The 23,562-nt window shown below is 40.7% G+C and overlaps 1 protein-coding gene and 1 long non-coding RNA gene across 2 annotated transcripts in view; one reads left to right on the top strand and one right to left on the bottom strand.

Annotated features, from left to right (window-relative positions):
* Window positions 1-23,562, top strand: part of GNA12 (G protein subunit alpha 12) — a gene marked incomplete at its 5' end in the record, with an annotated part of 36,864 nt that overhangs the window by 5,998 nt on the left and 7,304 nt on the right. The window contains 2 exons of the mRNA XM_010719633.2: window positions 4,912-5,127; window positions 22,824-22,874. Coding sequence (XP_010717935.2) covers window positions 4,912-5,127; window positions 22,824-22,874 — 267 coding nt within the window. The remainder of the gene's footprint in view (window positions 1-4,911; window positions 5,128-22,823; window positions 22,875-23,562) is intronic.
* Window positions 19,197-21,249, bottom strand: LOC104913428. Its single transcript, XR_004161517.1, has 3 exons — window positions 21,171-21,249; window positions 20,340-20,448; window positions 19,197-19,327 (listed from the first exon to the last, which is right to left on the bottom strand). It is a non-coding gene; the product is annotated as an uncharacterized LOC104913428 (long non-coding RNA).

The following is a 23,562-nucleotide window of genomic DNA, read 5'->3' as shown; positions in this document are numbered from 1 at the left end:
GGATGTCCCTTCTGGTGGTGCTTGGCTGTTAGATGAACTGCTCTGTAGCATGAAACCCCCTCCTTAGTGGCATTGGGTTCCTTTCTGCTGTTTGAGGATGAACTTCCAAGGACATAGATCAAATTAAAACATCATTAGTGCCTTTATGAGACCATGCTGTGCGAATCTGACGGTCTTGCAATTAGCTTTTTTGGTAATAGATCTCCTTCAGCCCAGTGCTCTAGTTGGCAATAAAAAAAGTGCATGTGACCATATCTCCAAACCCTGACAACTTTATTTTTAAAACATGCATTTGAAAATGTCTTCTTTTAGAACGTAAAGAGCTGTTTTCTAAAAATACACATAGGTTACATTTTATCATCTTTATTTGCCAGTGAGCAGTGCTGCTGAAAAGCCAGCTCCATCTCTGCCATGCAGTTCTGTTCTCTCATGCTGGCACTCACAGAGCTGCTGCAGATTTTTGGAGCAGCCTTCCTGGCTCTGTTCTGCTGCAGCTACACCACCTTCTGCTGCTTCCACATGGATAAGGGCACAGCAGAAATATCAGACCAAGGTGGGAGCTCTCCTCTAAGCTCAGCTCTGTATGAGTTGCTATGAATTATCATCCTCAGATGCTGTCAGTTCTTTGTCAACAGCAAGGAGGAGCACGCACAGTGAGAAAGGTGTTTTGATCTCCTGTTGCCCGCAGTGTTAATGATGGTGCAAAGCCATAGGGAAGGGCAGTGTTACCTATTAGCTCTGATTTGGAGCCTCGCAATCAGGTATTAAGCAGTGACCTGCATTTCAGTTACAACAACCATTCCTGTGAGTGGTTTGGTTGCTGGACATCGAGGGCTTTGGTGTGAGGTTGAGCAGTATGTTGATAGTAACAGCTTTCAGCATCTGCTGTAATATTGTGTGCGTTGTGTATGAAATACACAACAGTAGTTCATAAAATGATTGGGAAAAAAAAAAAATCAGTGTAGAAGACTTCTGTATTTGTATACCAGCTCTATTTTGCAAGTTATCTCCAGACCTTTGGCTATAATAAATAGCCAGCATTGCCTGGCTGTAGGTTTGGGTGCAGGTGAATCTGGCCCTCCTTTATGAACATATCTTCCCCAGACCTATTGCTTGCACTGCCTGTTTGGTGCTCAGCCGTGCTGCCTTCACCCAGCTTTGAGTTGGACCATCTGGCAAAAGGTGTGGGATTTCTAGGAGAGGGAAGCCTTCAAGTATGGGAACAGGTGAATAATTTAAGAAATGAGTGTTGTGTTTTAAGTGGTGATAAATACTGATGTAAGATATTCCTAAGTCAAGTTGCTTCTTACGTACTGCAGCTGTTCTCTTCATGTACTGCCAAGTACCACTGGTTTCAAGTGAAATTAGCCTTTCTTATAATCCCACAAAATAACTTAGAGAAGGAGAAAAAATATATTTCAGTCCTACTTGTAAGCATTTGGGGAAATGCTCATAAGGCCTTTGTGCTGCTGATGGGCAGCAAACATTGTGCTCAGTGCCTTTGACGGCTGTGCTCCATCAGGCCAGTGCTTTGGAGTTCTGTCTCTGACACAAACAGTTGGGTACGAGAACGGGGCAGTGTGATGCTGTGGGCTTCTCTACCAGCCTTTGGTTTTGGAAACTTCGTGAGCCAGGAGTTGCATCTGGAATGTAATCAAATCGTCCTCTTGGGGCCTTCCTCTGTGAAATTATCTTGGTTGGTCTGTGAGTCCATTTATACTTCTGGCCAGCATCCTCTTGTAACTGAGTTAGTCTCATTATGGGGTGTATAGGAGAAATCCCTCCTTGTCGTTGAACTCAGCTGTGTTGCTGTACACAAGTACTTGTGCAGTGAAGGGATAAAAACAAATAATCTCTTTATTTCTTTTCTGTAAATAGTTTTTACTCTCTATAGATTTCTGGTATGCCATGCCTTAGTTCCATCAAAGCTATAGATTTCTGTTTAGTATCTCATTCTGTGTAAGATACTTCGTGAGATAGATCACATCACAATTCCCCTGCACCTTTTTGGTTCTGACCTATTTCCATTCATGTTACATGCATTGTACAGTGACTTGAATGTGTTTAAAAATTGCTAGGGAAGGAATAGGGCAGAGAACCTTCTTGTTTTTCCTCTCTACCATTCTTGTATGCTGCTGTTTTGCCTCCTTCTAGTGTTTGACAGCATCCTTATCTGTGGAGTAGAGTTCTTTCCACCTGTGCTTGTTCTGCACACGGAACTGCAGCACGGAACTTTTAGCTCAGCTGAGCTGTTCAGAAGTTCATATCAAAAGCTTTTGCCACTTTTTTTTCTGTATTCCAGTTTTGAAAACATTACAGCAATTGACAATATTTAGTATTCTGAATGAAAGAGAGAATTGGGGGTTTCCTTAGTGGTAGAAAATCAGTAAGAATGTCAGAGTGTTGGGAAGGCTTAGTGTGAAATGGGTGCTGTAGTGGAAACAGAATGAGGAAACCTTTCCTGTGACAGCTTGCACCCCAGGCTTTTGAGGTAAGGATTACTTCGTTTTGGAGATTTCTCTGTTTCTCCTCATCTTTCTGACACCTGCCCGTAGCATTTATAGTTTGGGGAAGATGCTGCAATATTAGATTTAGTTTAATCTTACTGGGGAATCTTGTTGAGTGACAAATGTATTTAACCACCAAGAGATGGGGGGAAGAAACATTGGCTATGCTGCTTTTGTCAGGCTTCTACTTGTGAGACATTTTAGCTGGTAGTTTTAAAAGCTGGCGTGTTGTAAGCATCCTGACTAGAGAAACGCTGTTCCTGTGGTTATCCATAGGGCCCCACTTCTGCTAACCATGTTCCATTTCTGATCTTCATTCCATGTTTAAAATTGACCTGCTGTGTGTTTCTGCACGTCTGTGTTCTGCTGATGCCCCTGTCTGACTGCCAGCTCACCCCAGGCCAGGCTGCGCACGTGGTTTGGTGGCAGCCCTTCCTCCATCTCTAGCAGGCACAGGAAGGCAGTGCATGCTCCCCACAGGTAACCTTGAGGTAGTTAACACACTCACACAGGAGCTGGGAGATCTGTTCCTTCTCTTGCCCGATGGACATTCAGACCTGCTTTGCCAAGAAGCTGCAGCCAGCAGATAAGTAACTATTCTGGGACCGGAGCAGTCTCTACACCCGTGATTAAAATTCTCTTCTGTGTTTTTTTCCAAACAAATGGTGGAACTTTCCTTAACAACAGTCTCTGGAGATCCTGCACGTCTCCGGTGGGAGCAGTAAAAGGCAAAGCGACAGTATGGGGAAAGGCATCAAGTCTGAACTCCAAATACCACTTCATCTTAGCAGCAACTGAGAGTTCTTGCCATCGTTTGCTTGATTTGCCTGTAGGGAACTGCAGTAGCTGTGAGCTGGTGAGGGTTAAATCCATCAGAAGGCTGAGGATGGAAAAGCTGGGGCTGAGCCGAGGATGGCTGCAGGGAACTGGAGCTGGTGAGAGGTCAGAGCTGAGCCCTGTGTGCTGGCAGAGCCCAGTTAACCATTTGTGTCCATAAATACAACTTCTCCCTACACAGAAATGAGCCTGGTGTTCAGGTATCAAGAAATAGCAGTTCTCCTATCTGTCCTGGTTATGACAAAGTTTCTGGAAGGAAGGAATTGTGAAATGCTCAGCTGGGGCTGAAGGGAACTGGTGCTGACTTCGAGCTGTACACGGGTGGCTGCTGTGCAGCTTGCAGAAAAATCTAATGTCAAGAGATGTAATGTGGGTATCTCCAGTTCATAGAATCTTGGATGTGTTGCTTTTTTCCTTCAGGCTTGCACTTATGTCATTCAAATAAAGTAATTGGAAGGATTTTGGCTAATAAAGCAATGCATTCTGTAACTAGGAATGGGAGTGGGCTTTTAGGCTGTGCAGCAGAGTCACTGGGCATCTGGGACTTACACTAGAAGTTGATAAGTGTATTCAGTTTTCTTGGTACTGTCAAGATCTGTTCTCTACTTAATAAAAAGAAAGTAACAAACGCTGGAGAATGAAGTATTTACATTTTTGGGTGGCTGCACTTCAGGAGCGCTCCTCGGACGATGACAGCTGAGGTGCTTTGTTTTGAGATCCTGTTTTGTGACAGACTGAGTTGCTCAGCATTTCCCTCCCCAGTCTTCAACTTCCACTGGAGAAGTTACTGCTCCTGCTTTGTGGTGCTGTTAAAGGGTGGGAGACACAAAAGCTTCAAGGGTTGAGAAAACATGCTTGCTGCCTTGGTAGCTTGAAGTACACAGAACAACAATCGGTCTCAGTGGTGTGCAGGTTCACGTGCATAGCTTTGGAGACAACTTCAATACTGTTGCTTTATATTACAGTTTATTTTCATAAAATGCTACCCCAAAAGATCAGCACAATAAGTGGTTGTTTAATATAACCCACAGATTTTTGCTTGTGAGTTAAATGCTGCTGAAGATGCTAAGCTACCTTTAAGACTTATCCATTATTAAAATGATTCGTACTACTGGGAAATAAATGTTGTCCATCTGAAGCTATTAAGAACAGGTGTGTTAGATTCAAGGCTGAAGTTTCAAAGTTATTTAACCTCAGTCTTTTTGGATTTTTGCCACAGATAAGAAACTAAGTTAGTTCCTGGGCACTCTGTGTATTTGATGTGTACTTCTATTTTTAATCTGTTGGTAATAGTCTTTGTTCTGCTGCTAATATTTTTTTCCATGTTAAGAAATACATTGTGGCTAGTTTGCTTATCTGAGCAAGCTTGCTCTATCTTCTTTCTGGTGGGATGGTACAATAAGCAATGCTCATGATTCCCTCCTGAGTTCAGTCCCATCAGAGTAGTGTTTAAAAGAAAAACAAAACAAAACAAAAAAAAACCCTGAAATTCAGGCACCTCTGAGTCCTTGTTCTTTTCCACTTCAATCTCTTCATCACTGACTTTCATATCCAAATTATTCTTTAGGGCTGCAGGGTTCTGGTTGATGCACGGGACAAACTGGGAATCCCTTGGCAGTACACGGAGAATGAGAAGCACGGAATGTTTTTGATGGCTTTTGAAAACAAAGCTGGAATGCCCATCGAGCCTGCCACGTTCCAGCTGTACGTACCTGCACTGTGCGCCCTGTGGAGGGACTCAGGAATCAAGGAAGCCTTCAGCCGTCGGAGCGAGTATCAGCTGGTGAGTACAGCCCTTCTCCTGGTGGGAGGGGAAGAAACTTCCCTGCTGTATAAATATCTCCACAGTTGAAAGATGGCTTGCTACGTGCAGAGTTTAGCCACCATGTGAGCTGTTTGTAGTTATGCTGTAAATCTGAGCGCTTCAGCAGCAGGAACAAGTGGCGATTGGAGCCAAACTTGAAAAACTACATGGCAGCGAGAGGGAGTGGAAAAGTGCACGACTGGATAAACTGGAAGAGCAAGAGGAACCAAAAAAGGCAGGAATTGGTTGAACTAAAAATATTTTAGCAGCTCAGTAGTTCTGTTCATAGTAGGTCGCTGATGAAGGCACGCTTAATTTGTAACTTTCCAGTCCTGCCAGCTTGCACTGTATTGATACTGGCAAACTGTTCCTGCATGCAGATCTTTTGAAGTGAATACACCACCCATTCTGGCTGCTGCTGTTTGACTGTTTCTTTTCATCCTGACGTCTGCAAGTGAAATTTGGGGAAGCAACTGAGAGATGACAGTGAGCTTGAAAAATGTGCAATCTTCCTTGCTTTCTTGTTATTAGGTTTTCATGCTCTAGCACCAGAATAACTGAACTCCTGGTGTGGAATGTGTTTCTGACAGCTGTTCATAATCCACTCCTTTTTATTCCTGTGTCCAAGATGGAGATGGCTTTTTTCATTTATTTCCATTTCCTTTTCAGTGAAACAAAGTAGTGATCCGTGCAACGTGGTGTCTCTGTTATTGGTTCTTAGAGGATGACACTGGATGATTTTTTTTATGATAAATCTTTGTGATTTTAGAGTATCAATAACGGCTTAATCTGCAGATAGAATTCTTTGTTTCCAGTCCACAGACTGGATTCAGCATTTCTTAAAGACAGCTGAAGGTGAGATTGCCTATTCCTGGATATGTTATAAGTGTCATCTTACTAGATATAGAGCCTAAAACATGCATCTGAATAGTCTCCCTTAGACCCTTACACAGAAACTTGATGAGACTATGGAAAAACTAGAAAAATTAGTAGTGATGAGAGTCTCCTTGTTTTTTCATGCTATTACTTCTTGTGGCTTCTCCAGTGTTTAGTAGTGTAGTTCAACTCATAATGCAGACCTTAGATCTTCATCCATCTCCACTATTCAGATACCTGTTTGAGTCTTACTGTGTATCTTTGAAACCTGTTTCTTGAAGTACCTTGAAAATAGCTGAAGAATGAGTAAAATGACGAGGTGAAATGTTGTTTCCTTAGGCTAAAAACAACTTGCATGTTACTACACTGGGCATAGAAGGGGGGTGTGCCGTGTGAAGGAGGGAGTTTGGTTCATAATTCCTAGCATCTGTAGAAACAGATCAGGCCTTTGCTGTTCTGCTGTGTTCAAATGTGGAATAAAAAGCTGGTTCGTGCCATGGGGGACTTGCATTTAACATGAGACAACTACTAAGAGAATCCAGTATAATGAGCAATAATTGCATCAGTTGCCTATTAATTTTTTTCTTTTTTCTCAGCAACTCTGTGATCAAGCATGAGTTTCATTTTTATGGAGAAATTCAGATTGGGATCATGTAGGATATTCATCCTTATTCTGGATAGCAGTACAATTACATCAAACAGGGGTGGGGGGAAGTCTAGCTTGTTGAATAAATAGCATTCCAAGATCAGTAGGCCTACCTCTGCATTCTCTGGCTTTGAGAGCGGGATTAAACAGGAAATACCAAAAAATAAAAATAAAAAAGCTCTGCAAAAATGAAGCATAGAGGCATGCAAGTGATCATTTAATGTATCCTCATCTTCAGCATCTATCATACGTCTCTTTGGATGGCATTCATTTGACCTGCTTAGCGTTACTAGGGTAACTGAAACTGCTGCAGCACCAGAGCTGTGAGCTTATCAAAGCAGAGAGGGAGAGTGTGTACTGCAGAACACTGCTGGTAGCTCAGTCCTGCTTCGTGCATCAGTGGCAGTAACATCCCGAAATTCCCAAGTGCCATTCCTTTACTTTGCAGGCTGCATCTCTGGATTATAAAACACCTTCATTTCTAAATTTTATATATATATATATTTATTTTTTAATAACATAGGTTGTTCTCAAGGATACAAATACTAGTTTTAGATTGATTGCTAAACGAACTTGAGATTTTAATAACTTGAACCTGTTCTTGGCCTTGCTTCTAGACCCAGCAAAGCTCTGACAGCCCAAGTGCGTGGGGGTTAGAACCAGGACAGGTTTTGTTGTTTTGGTTTTATGTTTTTTAGGAAGTTTAAAACTGCTAAACTGTTTGCAGAAGGCAGATAGTTTAGGGAGATGCCTCATTTATAATTGCATATAGTGTATATAAACCTATACCTTAATTTAGTTTAAACCCTCCCTGGAAATAGATTCATGTAAATAAATAAATGCCAGATTTAGCAAACTCCAAGAAAATAATTATTTTCTGAACTGATTTTAGCTAAGGCTGAAGAGAACCTCTGAATCAGCAATACTTTTCTTATTTAAAGTAAGCTATTTAATGGAATATGCTTGGTTTGAACTGTATTTATTATCCTTCTCCTAGTTTCAAAGTCTTCTCAAGTTTAAAGCTTTACATTACTGTGGTTTCAAACGTTGTCCAGAAACGTTCAGGATTGACGACCCTGCTCAGCATTCGTGTTCTCTTCACCACGGCTTCAGAGTCAACTGGACATCACTTCTTTTTACTATTGCATTACTTTGGCTCCAGCAGTTACTCCTCTAGTCAATGCTGTCCTGACTTCTAAGCCAGAGGATTTTACTGGTCTGTTTTTGAAATTTATTTCATCAGCAAGTTGTGTAGCTTTGCTTAAAAATAGAAAATGTTTTGGTTGGTTGTCAGCAGCTGAGGATTACAGCAATACAGGTGTCTTCCGATGGGCTGTAACTGAGCGAGAGGACTGACTCAGCAGCAGGAAACTTGTTGAAAGAAAATGGCTCCGACCATAGCCGTACAATCTGAAAGCTGCTGCTCTGGGACCGCAGAAGCTGCCTCTGGGCATTTGAGTGTTTTCTGCTTCAGCCTAGAAGTGCTGGCTGTAAATCCCTGTCTGGGTCTTTGAGCCTTTTAGAAACGAGTGGGTGGATTCTACAATGACAGGGTGCTTTTCTGTCCTTTTTTTTTTTTTTTCCCCCTGTCTTTCTTAAAGCAGACCAACCAATTTCACTTTCCTTTCACAAACCTCAGCCTCTCCCCCCCAAGTCTGTCCCCACCGCCCCAAGTTCCTCTGTTCCTTGTATGCAAGCCAAATTGTCCGGGGACAAAAGGTTCATTGTGTTTGCTACATTGTCACGTCTCTGTCCTCCTTTTTAACTACTAGAATAGGAATTCCTTTGTAATCAGTATGTGATTCTTCTCTCTTCTCCCTCGCCCTCATTATCCTACCGCATTTTCTGTCTGTATGCTGGAAAGGAACACATTTATCGTATGTCTGAAAATGTCCTGTAGCATTTTGATCTTTCGAGGTTGCCTGCGGTGGCTCGGGCAGCTGGGTGTTAATTCTTCCTTCCCAGCAGGTGGAGACAAATTCTGAGTGCTTCCTCATAGTAAGGGACTTGAGATCACAGGTATACTTTAGCTGGAAGGGAGGGAACTTCCTCAGTTTGAGCCTGTAACAAGTATTTCGGAATTCTGAGTTCAGGTGCATGTACTAAAATAAGCTGAAAGGTTTTTTTTGCACCCATAATAATGCAAGTTCCTATAACGTCATAAAATGTGGAGACCAAGGCCAATGTAAGTATCGCGTTGTCCAGATGGTGGTGGTTGTTTTGTTATTTTTTTTTCCAGTAGGAGAATGAGAAGCCATTCTCTTTGTTTTGTCTAGAACCAAGCATACAAAGGGAAGGGAGGTCTCTGTTAACAAGATGGGTAAAGATGGGCTAAATAGAGCTCCTCGTGCAAGTAGGTGATACTTAAATCACGGTTAGAACCAGTTGCATGTCATGTGCTAGCACTGTCACAGAGCTTGTATTAAAAATGAGCAGATTTGAAAAGCCAATCATCTGGTTTCATTGATATGTTACAAAAACAATGACATTTTACTTTTAGATTGGGGTTTTTAAATATGCATATTGTTTTATCTCCATCCTAAATACTCTTAGTCAAAGCAGTATCTTAAATTGAATTTCTCTTGCTCTTTCTCTTCAGAATACCAAGTCTTTCTAGTCTAACTTTGTATTTCAAGAGCTCTTGAACTATTCCAGTGGTACAGATTATCTTCTTGTCTCCTCAGGATTGATGGGGCTATTTACTCTGAACTCCAAAACCTACTAGCAGTTGAGGCAACTGTGCCCATTTATTCAAATGCAACCAGACTGGTTTCTGACCTTTGTGTTCACAGATAATTTACCTTCTTACAGAAGAGAGTGAGGCAATGCAAGGAGGTTGCAAAAGGAATCCATTTTAATGCAGTTAATGTGCAGGATATACTCATGATCCACCACTGGACTGTCAATTTAATTATTATTATTGATGTTCTCTACAGTCGTGAAACTGTTTAATGTGTATTAATGTGTATTGGCTCCTTCTAAAAGTCAGCATAGGTAGGAAGTAGTGGTTCCTGAGCAAGATGTAAGGGGCTTGCAAATACAGATGAAAACTTACTACTGTGTCTATAGTTATTTTTAGATCCCTGTTCAGGGAATTGCATGGAACACTTCCAGTAATATTTCAAATACTAAGAGACTCTGAAGCCTTAAATGTGGGAAGACTCTGGAAAATGCCTTTCTTTTACCCATTTTTTTGTGTGTTTGGGGATATTATACAGGAGTGATAGTGCTGTATAACCTAGCTTTCACTTAAATTTTCCACTTGTTTGTTGTTAAATTACAGTAAGATTTTGTTATCTTAGTTATGTTAGAATTCTGAAATGGGTTTAATTTGGCATAAGATGTCATAATAACTTCAAGGATCATTAACTTGCCAACTTCATATAGCTTAAATAACATCCCGTTCTGGATTCATAGCAGGGTGAATTATGTAGGTGTTTTCTTTCAGTTAAGTATCTAAGCAAGGCTTTGTGCCTGTAATATAGTAGGTAAGTACCAGAGGTCCAGATTTAGTTCTGATTCTGTCCTCTAATCCCAAGACCTCAAATGTTTCTGGTCATGTTATGTAGTTTGACTCATCGTCGTATAGTAGAAGTAGTTAATTGCTTGTTTAACTATAATACTGCAAAGCATTGTGCCTGGTCTGTAATAGGAAGGATTAGCAGTTGGAGTCCCTGGATTCTAATCCTTGTTTCTAAGACCAAATAGGAAATTTTTTTTTCAGGTCAAAGTCTCAAGTGAGAACTCTCATACATAAGTGGCATTTTGTTAAAGGAAGGGAGAATTAATGAGTTTTAGGCCAAATTTTATTAAAACCGGAGAGGTAGCAAAGCAAAATGTGGCTAGGAGCCTTTGCACAAGGCTGTGTGGATGTTGGCTAATGCTCTACTTGTAGTTTGTCGGTTTGCATATACAGAAGTTAAATACTCAGCTTGCACTGTTCTGAAAACAGATGTTTAAAATAGGTGCTAACAGGCCTGCTGCCACCAGAAGATCTCCTCGAGCAGCACGGTGTTTGGCTGTACCAATGTATTACTGGTGTGTTGTGACAGTCTGGGGGATCCAATTCAGTACTAAGCTGGGGCAAGAGCCAAAGTTGAGGGTGCCTTCATAACATGTTGTCTGTCACCTAAAGCAAGGAATGCTTCACTTGATAATGTCGGTTTTGCTAGAAGTGTCACTGAGCAGAAGGCAAGAAGTTGTTTGAATTAAAGTAGGTTGAATTCAAAGGTCATAAATCATTTTACACTTTGAATCATGTCGAGTTCTAAGAAAGTCCACTTGTGCAGTATCTTCTCAGTGACAGAAGCTGCTTCCTCAAGCAGAACCATCCACAGTAAGCTGTGTAAGACAGTAAAGCAGTTATTATCTATTCTCAAGTAATTTTTGCTATTGGGGAGAAATGACAAGAACCAGAAAAGTTGTGAATTATGTTTTCAAAACAATACAAATGGGAAAGTGTTAGAAAATAAGTATTGCATTTTGTTACTTACGAGAAGCCTCAAGCAAGGATTACAGCCTTCTGTATGAATGCTCTTGTGGAAAAAGTCAGGATTCCTGACATTAATTGTTCCTGGCCTTAGATTGTGACCAAATGCAACAGCTGGATGAGATGCAGTCTGCACGGAACAGAGAAGATAAGTTGGAAAGTAACAAGTAGATCACACATAATAAATAGATAACAAAAAATTAAGATGCCTACCATATGGGAACTGAGACACTGAATAAAATTAATAGGGAAAGGCCTATGCTGCTGACTATTCTAGAACCCCGTCTAGTGAATTCTTGGCACTCTACAGTTCTTCCATCTCTTTTTCCTTCCCCTTTTAAAGGTCAAAAACTTAAGGCAAAATCACCTCTGAAGACTGTAAAAACCTACAGTGTGTTCACACACTTCATTAATTCCCCACTGTCTGGATACCAAAAGGTTGAAATTTAGACTTTGTGTGGTCCTACTTTGTACTTTTTAGGTTCTTGGAGGTAGATTAAAAAGCCTGGTAATTGTATGGCACTGTGTAAGCCTATCTGTAGGAGTTCTTGCTTTTGGCCCTTGGATGCCAGTAAATCTTGACTGTAGTTTTGGTGTGGTTAAGGTGAATGCGAGAAACAGCTTCACAGATACAGCTCTCATGTCGAAAATGCTTTAGTATGATTTGCATCTTGCATGATGGCTTACCATTTTTGTGGTCAAAAAGTTTTGTTTTACTTCTGTTTTTTATGAAGGGTGAACTTCTGTTTTTACCTCTCACTTCTTGAGCCAATTAGAGAACTGCCTGGGTGTCCCCAAAGATGAGCAGAATAAGTGTGGCGGTTGTCCTTGCCTGTCTGTGTGGTAGTGGCTATAATTTGATGTCTTACCTTCAGCCATAAGAGCGAAACACAAAATCAAATTCTTAGACTGGAAAAGTCCTTTTGGCTCCCAACTCTTGAGACTAAATGCCACCCTGCTTCTGGAAAGAAGCTTTAGTTTTATTAGGCATAAAATAATTAGAAAAAATACTCGGTATGTCTGTCTTTGCAGAATTGTTGTTCTAAATCCTAATTAGTGCTACTCTAAATCTTGCAGGACTGTATTGAATATAAGGATTTGTTCAGAGCAAGTACAGCTGTAATTAATCTTTGCATTCCCATCAAGAAATGCTGGCACATGCTGTGAGAAACAAGGAAGGAAATTTTCAGTTCAAGCTGTCTGAGCCAGTACCCCACTGCAGCTAAAAAACGTGGGAGTAATCTTATTCCTTTCTAGTGTACGGGAGAGTTCTGGGCAGAGACAGATCCAACCCGGTGAGTTGATTTGAGCTGTTGATTTTGCTGTTTAGTTTCCACCTCCCATTTCTAATGGATCTCAGTAACTCAGGAGACTGCAGGGTTTGCACCGAGAAGGACCATAGAGGTAACCAGTAATGAGAACGTACTGCAGAAGTCTGGGCAAGTTAATGCCTTTAAAGGAGAGCTCTCTGCCTGACTAAGGGAGTCTAACAGTTAACCACTGAAACTTGATGGAAACTGGAGAGAACTCATATTGAACAATAAGCATACAGGTTAGAGCTGTGGTAGTTCATGAGGACATAATAACTGTTATTCTACAGTTGTCTACAGCAAAATAGGCATGTTATGCAGGGGCATTTGTGGTAATGATTGTTCATACTAGAGTCTAAAAACAACTACGGAATATTGCTTCAGGTGGAAAGGCTTGATTGTCAGATGGGATTCAGTCAGTCAGTCTCAAAGATCTAGCTGAAATGGAGACTGAGTTTGTGTTTCCATGGCACAGGTTTTCAGTGGTTTTGGTGTATTAAAGCCACATGCAATTGTTCAAGATCCAGTAAGGATCATATAGCTCTGTAAAAGAAAAACGGGCTCCTGCTGCTTCCTATGTGCTGTATTAGTGCTTTTCTGCACTCACAGCAGGTTTCAGAAGTTTGTTTTGGGAGGGGAGGCTGTAGAAAAGAAAAGAATGATTTTCTGTAAGCCCATTGCCCTGACGTGGCTTGCTGTGCACCAAGAACACTGCCAGTTCCAAGGGCAGCCTTCTGCAACTCTTCTGCATTTTCTCTGTAGTAAGTCTGCTTTGTTTTGGATTGGAATTGGATCCCATCCTTTCCACCTAAACTCAGAACAGAGAGTGACTTCAGTGGCCTTCCAAATTACTCTAAAGTGTTCTCTTAAGAAAAAAATAGCTTAGGTCAAGGCTTGAATTTTTCAAAGGGGCCGCTGAATTTAGTAGGATAATGGTTAACGAATGCATTAAAGCTGAGTTTCCTGGTTTCTTGGTCCTCCACAGCTTACAAAAATGCAAGTAACGAGCACAGATGAACAAATAAGTGGTGCATGAAGAACTAGATCTGTTTTGATGAGCAAATCTCACTGGCGTATTCCCTGGGCTTTTATGCTTTTTTAGAAAAGAGATATCTGAAGTTGTTCTTAATGCTCAGTCATTGTAACAAGTTACATTTAGTAAGCCTGTATTCTTGAGAAGGTAGGACGTGCAAGAAAGCCGAAAAGGAAAATGCAGGTAGGATCATCAGGTAGCAATAACTTTGTTGTATTTGTGCCAGCTATCCAAACCCTGATCATTTTGTAAAAACTTCTTGTAAAGACTAACTTTCTTTAACCTGCTTTTCTTCTCTTATCTTCCCTCTTCCTACTCCCTCCCTCCCAAACCTGCCGTACACTAAAACACTGAGTGTGTAATGCATAGTTTGAGCTTAGTATGGGCTGTAGTTCTGTGACAGTAATCATGGTGAGCGATAGGAAATGGTGGTTTAGGGAGTTCTGCCCTGCACTGTGTTCCTGTTTGTGTTGGCATAACTTTATTGGAAGCTGTGCTGTAAGTGGAGAGGCTGATGTGAGGCACTGATTGTATGCACAGCTGAGGTGGTGACATGCTGTGGTAGTGAGGAAGGAGCAAACAACTGGCATCAAACACAAGTTACCTTCATGTGAGGCTTGCCAGGGAATGATGGCAGTGTCTTTCTCAGACAGTTGTTCCTTTCCTTCGTAAGACTTTCCTCACCTGTACTACAAGGATGCTGTTTAGTTTTCTCAAATGTTTGCTCTCCAACTTGTCAGTGTATCACAAGTGTTTGTGTAACATTCAAAGTCAATTCTCTGTTCTACATGTGCACTGAGCTCAGAGAAGGAGGTAAGCGGAGGGAGGGAGAAACATGGTATTTGACTTGTCATTTTTGAGTCTGAGTGACATGATAGCTGTGCAGCATTGGAGATTTTCGTATGTATGTTTGGTAACTTGATGCATCTGAACAAGGTACTGCTCCAGGAAATCTCTTGAGAGATTACTGCCACAGACTGATCAGCTGTGAGTTGAACACATGGAAGGAGGAGAGATGTCTTCTCAAAGGAGAAGAGTAAATTTAGTTCAGTGCTCTTCTTTTTCTGAACCTGTGCTAGCTGGGAAACCTTCCTGTTACAAAGCCAGAAGGCATGATCTCTTCTCACTCGTTTGCAGCTAAACTTAAAGCAGCTCTGTGGAGTGAACATAATTTGCTATATTATTGACTTAGCATTTGGGGGAGGGGAAAAACTTCTTGGAAACATCATGCAAGATTTTCTGTTAGAGAAAGTGGAAAACATGTTGCTCTGAGAAGTAATTTATTGACACCTTTCAAATGTCTCCTCTGTATACAACACAGATTCCTGCAGTTCAGACTGTGGCAGACTTGTGCTTCACTTGGCCTTACTCCTGAACAAACTGTTGATGTTTGTCCTTAGAAGGTCTGCTGTTTGCCCCACCCCCAAAACCTCTTAATTTCACTCGCTTTCCATGATATGCACTTAATTCTGCTTTGGGAAAACTCAGTAAAATCTCAAACTGGAAAAAAAAAATGGTGGTTTATTGATGGAACTCTTTCTCCCATTTAATTCTCTCCAAATTCTGTGTGTTTAAGACTTTGATCTAGTTTCTAGTCTCTAGTCTAGCTTCGCTCTGGTCAGATTATAGCACTGAATTAATGATGTTAGAGGCGTATTTATTGGGCAGGAGGCAAAAGAGGAACCCATTATGTCCTCTTTTTCAGTTGTCCTTCTTCTGGTGCAGCATATGCGTTCTAGGCTGCGAGGAGCTCAGATGGCTGCACGCATGGCTGGGCAGCTTCGCCACTGCAGCTCAGGAGAATGTGACCAGGGCATTAATCGGGGTTTTTTTCAATAGGCCAGTTTGCTCAGCAGCTTGTAGAAGATTGTTAAACCTGCTTCAGTTTGCACTGTGGCTTGATTAATTTACACATGTAAATCAGGCCTTAAGGATGGAATGCAAGTCACTTATTCCAAGTCACTTATTTCAATTATTGGTAATTTACTTGAGAATTGTTTTAATATGTTTAAAGCACTTGATTCTTATAAAGCAGATGTGTTTCAGGGTTCAGGGTGGAAAAGAATAAAGCTTTCTATTTGATACAAGTCTATGATATTATGAAGGAAAAAAGATCCATAGTGATTTCTAATAAGCCTGAGCTTCATGACAGTTTGGTTAATGGATGTCAAAGGGCGCAGATGTAACTTTCAGGTACTGAACAGCTTTCTGAATCTTGCAAGATTATCATTTTAATCTGTACTGTATCTACATCTTAGTTGTATGCATACAGACAAAATGAGAAAATCTTTATAAAGTTTTTTTTCAAATAAATGTGTGGGATAAATGACTCTTTCCAGTCCTTTTAATTATCTTAAAAACAAACATAGCAAAAAAAAAAAAAAAGCATTAAAAGATGTCTGAACTGATTTTTATGCAGCAGATGGAGCATTAAGGGCATCTTGGAACAAATGCTTTGGTTTAGAAGTAGAGTAGGAAGTCTCATTCTGTGTGATACTCGAGGTTATTCCTGTTGTAAATGCATTCAAGTTGCTTAGCTTTCCAGCTGGCTGCCTGCCATGGAAAAGTCCAAGCTCAACATTCTCTCATGACTAGTCTTAGCTGTTTTCTTCAGCCCACAAGATCTAAGATACTCTTTTCCCATCCCTTTATCTGATAAGATTTGAAAGGGAAACTCACTGGTAAACTGATTTCGTCTTGATCAGATAGCCAGCACTGCTGACTAGGTTCATCCATAAGGTAATATTTTTCCGTCGGTGTCTTTTCTAGTTCTGCAGATGTCTTCTGTAAACAAAACAAGTTTCAGGTTTGCATACTGCTGCTGAAAACAAAGCTGGGGACTAGGACAGCCTAATGGGATTGTGCATTATTCTTGATGGCTTGTAGAAACACCCAGCTGCTTTAAACTCTTCATTCATTGGAAATGCACTTTTTTTTTTGCCTGGCTGCTGCCCACTGAGAATAAATGGGATCGTTTTCCAGTCATTCACCAGGAACTTGGATCAGTCTATTCAGTTACAGCTCAGAACTTTCTTTTAATGGTGGCAGGCTTGCTGCTTTCAGTCGCCTTCCCTTATGCGTTTGAGCTGCCTGTGCTTGGAATGAGAAGTTGAGCTGGCGTGCATTAGTTCAACTTCATCAAGAACCTCCGGTGCCTGAGATGAAAGGGTTCTTGCAGCAGCTCCACACAATGCATTCTCTTAGTTGGCAGGGAAACAGGAAGGAATCCTTTCATGGATGCTTAGGACTAGATCTGTTGTCCACTGGTGCCAAGAGGAGTATGTGAGCTGGGTGCACTGATGTTGGCTGCAGCCATCAGGCTGCTGTTTTTTAACCAAAACTGTGTTTCTTCCACATGAACTCAGCGTGTATCTCTTTGTATCCGTTCCCTGGATCTTTCTAGTTACTAGTCATTGAGGGCTTGGAAGTGCTAAATCACTGTCATGTGCTAGTCTGGCTGAGGCTTTCTTTAGAATTAAAAATAATTATGATAAAAGCAGTGATTTAATTCTTTTACATCACTCTTTGCAACTTTGTGTGTCGCTGGTACTATTTGCTTTGTTATTTGCACCTCCTTTTCTTCCTGACAGTGTAGGTCTGTGAAGCACTTATAGAGACCGTAAGAAAAGGTAAAATCAGAGCAACAGGGATCTGTGCTAATGTCTCTTGAAGCCTAGATTGGAGGACGAGCCTGCCTTAGTCTGAGAGAAAATTCCTTTCCTCCTAGAGTTACTTACTAGTGTGCATATTTGAGACAAATGGACAGAATTGCTAACATACTATTGAGTAATCTATCTCCTGTACATCCTGTTGATGAAGAAACACCTAGAATTCGGGGGAAAAAATGTAAGATTTTTTTTTTCCCTGCACAGCTTCCAGAAAGAGGTGATGTATTTATTTAATTGCTGTAAAAAGCTGAACTGTGTGGGAGTTGCCCTTCAGCACAGACCTCTGCTCCTGTTAAGTGTTCCTATAACTTCACTCGGTTGCAGGACCCTCAATTCTTGTTGCTGGTGTGGGAGCTCAGACTAGCCTGGATTTCTGGGAAAAATGAAATAAATACTTGATCCCATATTTTTTCATATGCTGCAAAGCATACGGTTCAGCCAATGTGTCATGTATCAAAGCAGGATCAGTTTATAGAAAGCCATCCTGACTTGGACAGACGAGCAGATTTTTGCATTGCCTGTTTGTACTGAGCTGACAAATAATGAATTTTTAAAATATTTTTAGTCTTCTAACATGTGATGCTCACATTGTATGACCACGCAGCAGAAGGAAGAGGTAGTTTTTAGAAGCTTAGAAGCAAACAGTACGTTTTGTAGCTGGTATGTTTGCAGGGTACAGATAGCGGTGACTTGGATAAGCTCTGGAGTTGCTGGATGGGAGCCAGCAGCTCTGGCTGTTGTTAAGGAGGAAGTTACAGAAACCTGGTAGTTACAGTTCTGTATGGCTTAAATAATGAGAAATGGTTAAGTCTCTGTCTTGGAATTGGTGATTGAAAAATTAACATTTGTCTTGTGTCAGTAAGCGTGAGTGCCCAGACAGGATGTAGATAATATCTGCAGAAGAGAATTATACTGTAGAACATGCATTAACATTTCAGCATTTAGGGACAATTTGGGTTACTTCAGCATCCTTCTGAGCGGATTCTGAGCAGGCACAGACACGCTTGTCTCTTGAGAAAACAATGCTTTAGAATTCTTCAGCTGTTGTAGAGAAGGGTTTGCGCTTGAGGCTGTGCTAATTCTGCCCTGTTAATAGTGAGGCTGAGCAGAAGTACAGATCTGGGAGTGATTTGCTGAGGTTATTCTTTCATGAGCAAGGTTATTTATTTACAGGTACCCCTCGTGAGAGCTTTAAATCTGGTTCTTCAGGGTTTGCTACTCTTTCTCTTGGACTAAGCCAGGGTGTGGAAAGTGAAGATGTCTGCACGCTCACTTGCAGAGGTTATGTGGGTTATGATGCTGGGTGTTGTGGCCAGCAGGTCTCTCTTAAGAAAGCATTTCCTACATCTCTTTGCTGGTGAGATCTTGTCTTTTCATCTCAACATATGACAAAGTAGCTGATCTAACAGTCTCCAGCGTTTTCAAATGCTGGTCTCCTGGTTGCTTTATTCTACTTCAGTGTTAACAGCCTTGTTCTTCTCTTGGGCCTCTGCTTTGGATATATTGCCCTTAAAAAACATCTGGAGTTGTAATGTTCAAACCTCTCAGATCAACAGGTGATCAAAATTCCACAAAATGTAGGAAAAATGAGGTCTCTGTATTTGTCTGAAAGTCACAGGTATTACTTGCAAATTAGCTCTGTATTTTCTGTTAGTGTGTGTCTTTGGCAGACACAGTGGAATAATACTTCATGTAATGACCAGCTTTAGATGAGATTTATGTATTAATGCTTCAAGTGCATCCTAATCATAGCATCATGGAATATCCTGAATTTGGGGGAACCCCACGAGGATCACTGAGCTCAACTGATTCCACATAGGTCAACCCAAGAGTTAAACCATACAGTTGTGCATTCAAGATCTCAGAGGTTAAAGACTGGAGATTTCCAGACTTGCTTCTGTGTTCTCCTGGATTTCCTCTGCTCAGCCTTGTGCTGAACGTTTTGCAACCTCTACATGCAGGGTGCATTGCAAACACCACAGCCCTTATAGTCTGGTTGCTGTTGCTTCCACTGTGCAGAGTCAGATGCAGTTTGTGGTTGTTTCTTACAGTGTCTGTTTCTCTGTGTGTCTCTGTGTTTGTGGGAATCTTGTTCAGATCTGTATTTTATGTTCCTTGAAGTATAAAGTTTCCTTCCTGTGTGGTTTAATTCATCATCTGAAACAAGAGAAAGGCTGACAGGTCTACCTTAAATTGTCCACTCTAAATTTAGCTGCTAGGGACAGAATGGTCAGGAAGGGCTAAATTAATATTATGTCAAAAAGGCCTTGGGACGAGGAAAGGAAAAAAGCCAATTTGGAACAGAGGATCTGCTTTCAACTCTTTCAGAATTGGAAGGAACTGCTTTTCAGAAGGAGAAGTTTGAAAGGAGCATGTATTTTAGGGAACTGCACAATAGGATGTTTCATTATGGTTGTGATCTAACCAGCTGCCACTTAGGATAACTGGCTGAAGGTTCGTGACACACTGATCAATTCTGGCCTTGCAGAACATTTCTTATTACTGAGCTTCTGTGGGCATTTTAAAGCAGCCTACATCTAATCTGCTGTGCATTTTGTTTCCATGAAATGCAAACTACTTGGGAATGGTGCCCAAGTGTTTTTTACTTGCTTTATGCAATGTTGAGTGGCAAAGGAAGTGACGCCGAGTTTGTTCTCATATTCCACTGGGGAGATCTTTTGTGTGTTATGACTCTCGCCTGAAGGCACTGAGATGTCGAATTCAATTTGTTATTTTTATGGTAATTTTGGAGCTAATATTAAGATGACGTTCATACAACACAAAATGTATAGAATTAGATGGAGCAGTTGTGTCATCTTAATTTTGCAACTTCTGCTGCGTGAGAATTTTGCTTACCATACAGAAATCTGGGATATAAAAGAAGAACTTGAGAGCATTATTTCAGGAAGCAGGAGTATATGTTTACATTTTTCTCCCTTTCTCCTCTACTAGTTACTTTTTCAGCAAACTGTATTATTTTTTATGGCTTCACCAAACTGTATACCAGAGATGGGGCAATTAAAATAATAATTGAAAATAAAAACCAATTGTGATATTGCACTGCAGAACTCACAGGCTTGTTTTAGACCTTGTGTTTGTGTATCTTGATTCCCCATTCCCAGATGTGCAGTGACTCATCCTGCTGAACAATGGGAACAGCATCTCTTACCCCTTCACTTGGTCCCACTTGGCAGAGCTGCTACTCAGAGGATATGTGTTGCAGAGGGAGAAGAGATTAGGAGTGGGAGAATGAATCATCCGAGCGTCTGTGGCAACTCCTGTGCAGAGAGCAAGAAGTTAAGGAAGGCTCGTGGTCTGTGCTGTGCTCTTGTGTACTAAAAAGGAGCATCTGAATTACGTGAAATTCATAACTCAGAGGGCGTTGTTATCCTTGTTATCCTTCAAGTCCATTGCTCTGTGCTGCCTGCTTGGTGAACCAGAATGTGCCCCCACACCCCTCTCTTCAGAAGCAAGCAGCATTTCTATGAGTCAGACTAAAATGTACAGCAAGGTTACACAATAAGCCTTTGGAGCAGGAACTGCATCCATGCTGCTGCATTCTCGTGTTATAGCTTTAATCGGGGAGTGATTCTAAGTAGGGACTTCTCAGCATCTGTGCTTGTTTTGCTGTTTTCTCCTCCTTCAGGTTTGTGTGCCTGCTATTCTTAGCTCTGAACCCTCTGGAGCTGAGGGGGGTTTTTGTTGTTTTGACTGGAAACAGATATTTTGACTTAAGTAGTGAGTATCTCTGAATTCTGTGCTAGCAGAGTAGGCATCTTCAGATCTGTCAGTCTGCTCATATGTTGATCACACCTGTTCCATCAATCTGACTTGGGCTATCCAAATATTTTGCAATTACTGCTCAAAAATTTCCAGAATTAATAATTTGGCATAATTACAACACGATGAAGGGCTTTACAGGAAACCAGAGAAGTCTAGTTTCCCTAAATCACTGAAGAAGTGAAGGTTATTTTCTCAATAACAAGATGATTTTTTTTACCTTATTATAGAAGTGCAGAATGTTAAACTGAAGCAGGAAAAGTGGGGAGGCACAAGCCAGAAGTCAGGTAAAAGCCATAAATCAGGTGAACTTGCTTATGTATCCCAGCAGTGTACGTGCATACAGCTGTTTCCTGTTGGCAGCGTGGGAGGCCGTAGGAACAGGACAAGGACTCAGAGCAGCTGCATAGAAAAAAGGAACAAGTTGCATCACAGACAGTCCGTTTGCCATCTTGTTGTCCGTTTAAAAGCGTTGTGTAGGACAAAACACAATAGAGAAGGTGGGGTTTTTTGTTTCGTGGGTTTTTTGTTGGTTTTTCCCTTGGTGACCTTTTCCTTTTGGGCTCTCCCCTCTCCTAAATAGGACTAATAACACAGGAAGACCTTTTTTCTTATTCATGCAGTCTGTGATACCTCTTCTGATCTCAAATAGTGCCAAAAAATACAGGAAATTACTTTCACCTTATGAAAATTCATGGTTGTAAGGAAGCTCTTAGAGCAATTGTTCTTCAGAAACTTCCCCCCGCCCCTGAAAATGGTCTTTTTTTTTTCTGCCAGTGATACGCTGTAAGTCTTTTGTGATAAATGGAAGCTAAATATGCATTCTCTCTTTTATGAAAAGAGAACTCCAGTTTTAAACGTTAAGAAATAGTAACTGACAGCTCCCTGTTGTCTGTTCCTGATGCTGAAAGTATGTACTTGTGCAGTACACTCAATCCTCTGATCTCCATTCTGATTCTTCAGAATAAACTGTTGTGTTGGCATCTATTGCAAGCTGTTCTGAGGCAGAACAATTTTATTCCACTGTCTCAGGCCTATGGTATGGAGAGGAATGTTAGGTTTAAGGTTTTATATTGCTGTTGGAATCTGTGAGATAATATTTTGAGAACGTTCTCCTTCTAAATTAGTAACTTGGGAAGGGCAGCTACTGTCAGTTCTGTCAGCGCAAAGAGCACTCAATTTGAGTGTAACATACAGGCAAGCAGTCTGAAAAATACATATGTTTTAAAATATTGCTTACATTATGTTCAATATAACTGCAAAGGGATTTTGTACAAATTCATTATTAAAACCCTTGAGCCTAAAAGGACAACTACGTGTAGAAGAGAAATTCTTTCAGAAGGCTCCTTTTTTTATTTTTTATTTTTTTGCAAACAAGTCTGGGTTAATCTATTACAAATAGTGGGTGACTTCAGTCTTTCACTTTTCTAAAGATGTGTCAGCCACTCTAGGATATGCTTTTGTTCACTTTTGCAAATTTTAAGCAAAATACATTAGTTTTTAATGGAGGTGTTCATCTTCACTCCCACTTAGTGTCAGTTAACTGCATTCATTGTACAAGGGATAAAAACCCTAATTCTTTACTCCAAAGCAAAGAATTGCCTTCAATAACGCTTCCTTTTCATTATAAAAATTTACTTGGAACATTTCTTTCAGATTTCTACTCAGCTTTGATTTTTCTACAAGTAACAGAGCACTGTTAAGAAAAATACTACTTTACCTACAGACATTGGTAGCACATTATAGCAGCTCCACTTAAATCTGCAGTTTATGTGAACTAAACTACCTGGTATTTCTATTGCTGCAGCTCCTTAAGCACAAGGTGTAGTCCAGACTTCAATTTGTGATTTCCCATCTCTCTCCTTCTCCGCAGGGTGAATCAGTGAAATATTTCCTGGATAACCTGGATCGGATTGGTCAGCTGGTAAGGCTTCATTTCAGTTTCTGAACAGAAAGCTTGGATGTGCTACAGTTAATGTCTTAATAATAATGATAAAAAGTGGCATTAAAAACTTCAAGGTTATTTAAAATGAACTCTAGTCTTGTGGAACTGAAGCTTAGTATTTGATTAATGTTTTCTGCTAGATAAATATTGTTTATGGCAGCTGCAATTATGCAAATAATCTTTGTCCTCCTGTGTAGTCTCTGGAGCTCATTCTCGGTGCTCTGATGGCTGGTACTACTAAAAAGCAACAAAATTAAACCCTACCAAATAAAACATCTACTACTGTAAAATTCAAAATCAGTAACGAGAACACCTGGCAGGAGGCTGGGAGGAAAAAGAAGGAAGGTAATTTTTCATAAGCAGTAGAAGTTCTAAGCTTGTGAAGAACAAGTTGCTCTGCATAGGGTGTGTTGCTGTAATTGCTGGTCATAGACTGTGAACTGTATTTCCAGGTAAGCTTGCAAGATACCCTTGGAGAGTAATGAACAATGAAAAGTACGATTTAAAAGAGAAAGTCCATTCACTGCCTTACAGAGCAGTGCCCAAATGGTAATAACACTGTGGGTAAGAATTTCATAAAGGTAAAAATAGTCTTCAGCTTGAAAATACGATGCAAAAAGGAGTGCTGGTCCTTTATTTTTATTTTCATAGATCCTTCTGATAGCTG

The sequence above is a fragment of the Meleagris gallopavo genome, chromosome 16 (assembly GCF_000146605.3).
Source record: "Meleagris gallopavo isolate NT-WF06-2002-E0010 breed Aviagen turkey brand Nicholas breeding stock chromosome 16, Turkey_5.1, whole genome shotgun sequence".
NCBI lineage: Eukaryota > Metazoa > Chordata > Aves > Galliformes > Phasianidae > Meleagris > Meleagris gallopavo.
This window is presented reverse-complemented; position numbering and strand designations above follow the sequence as displayed.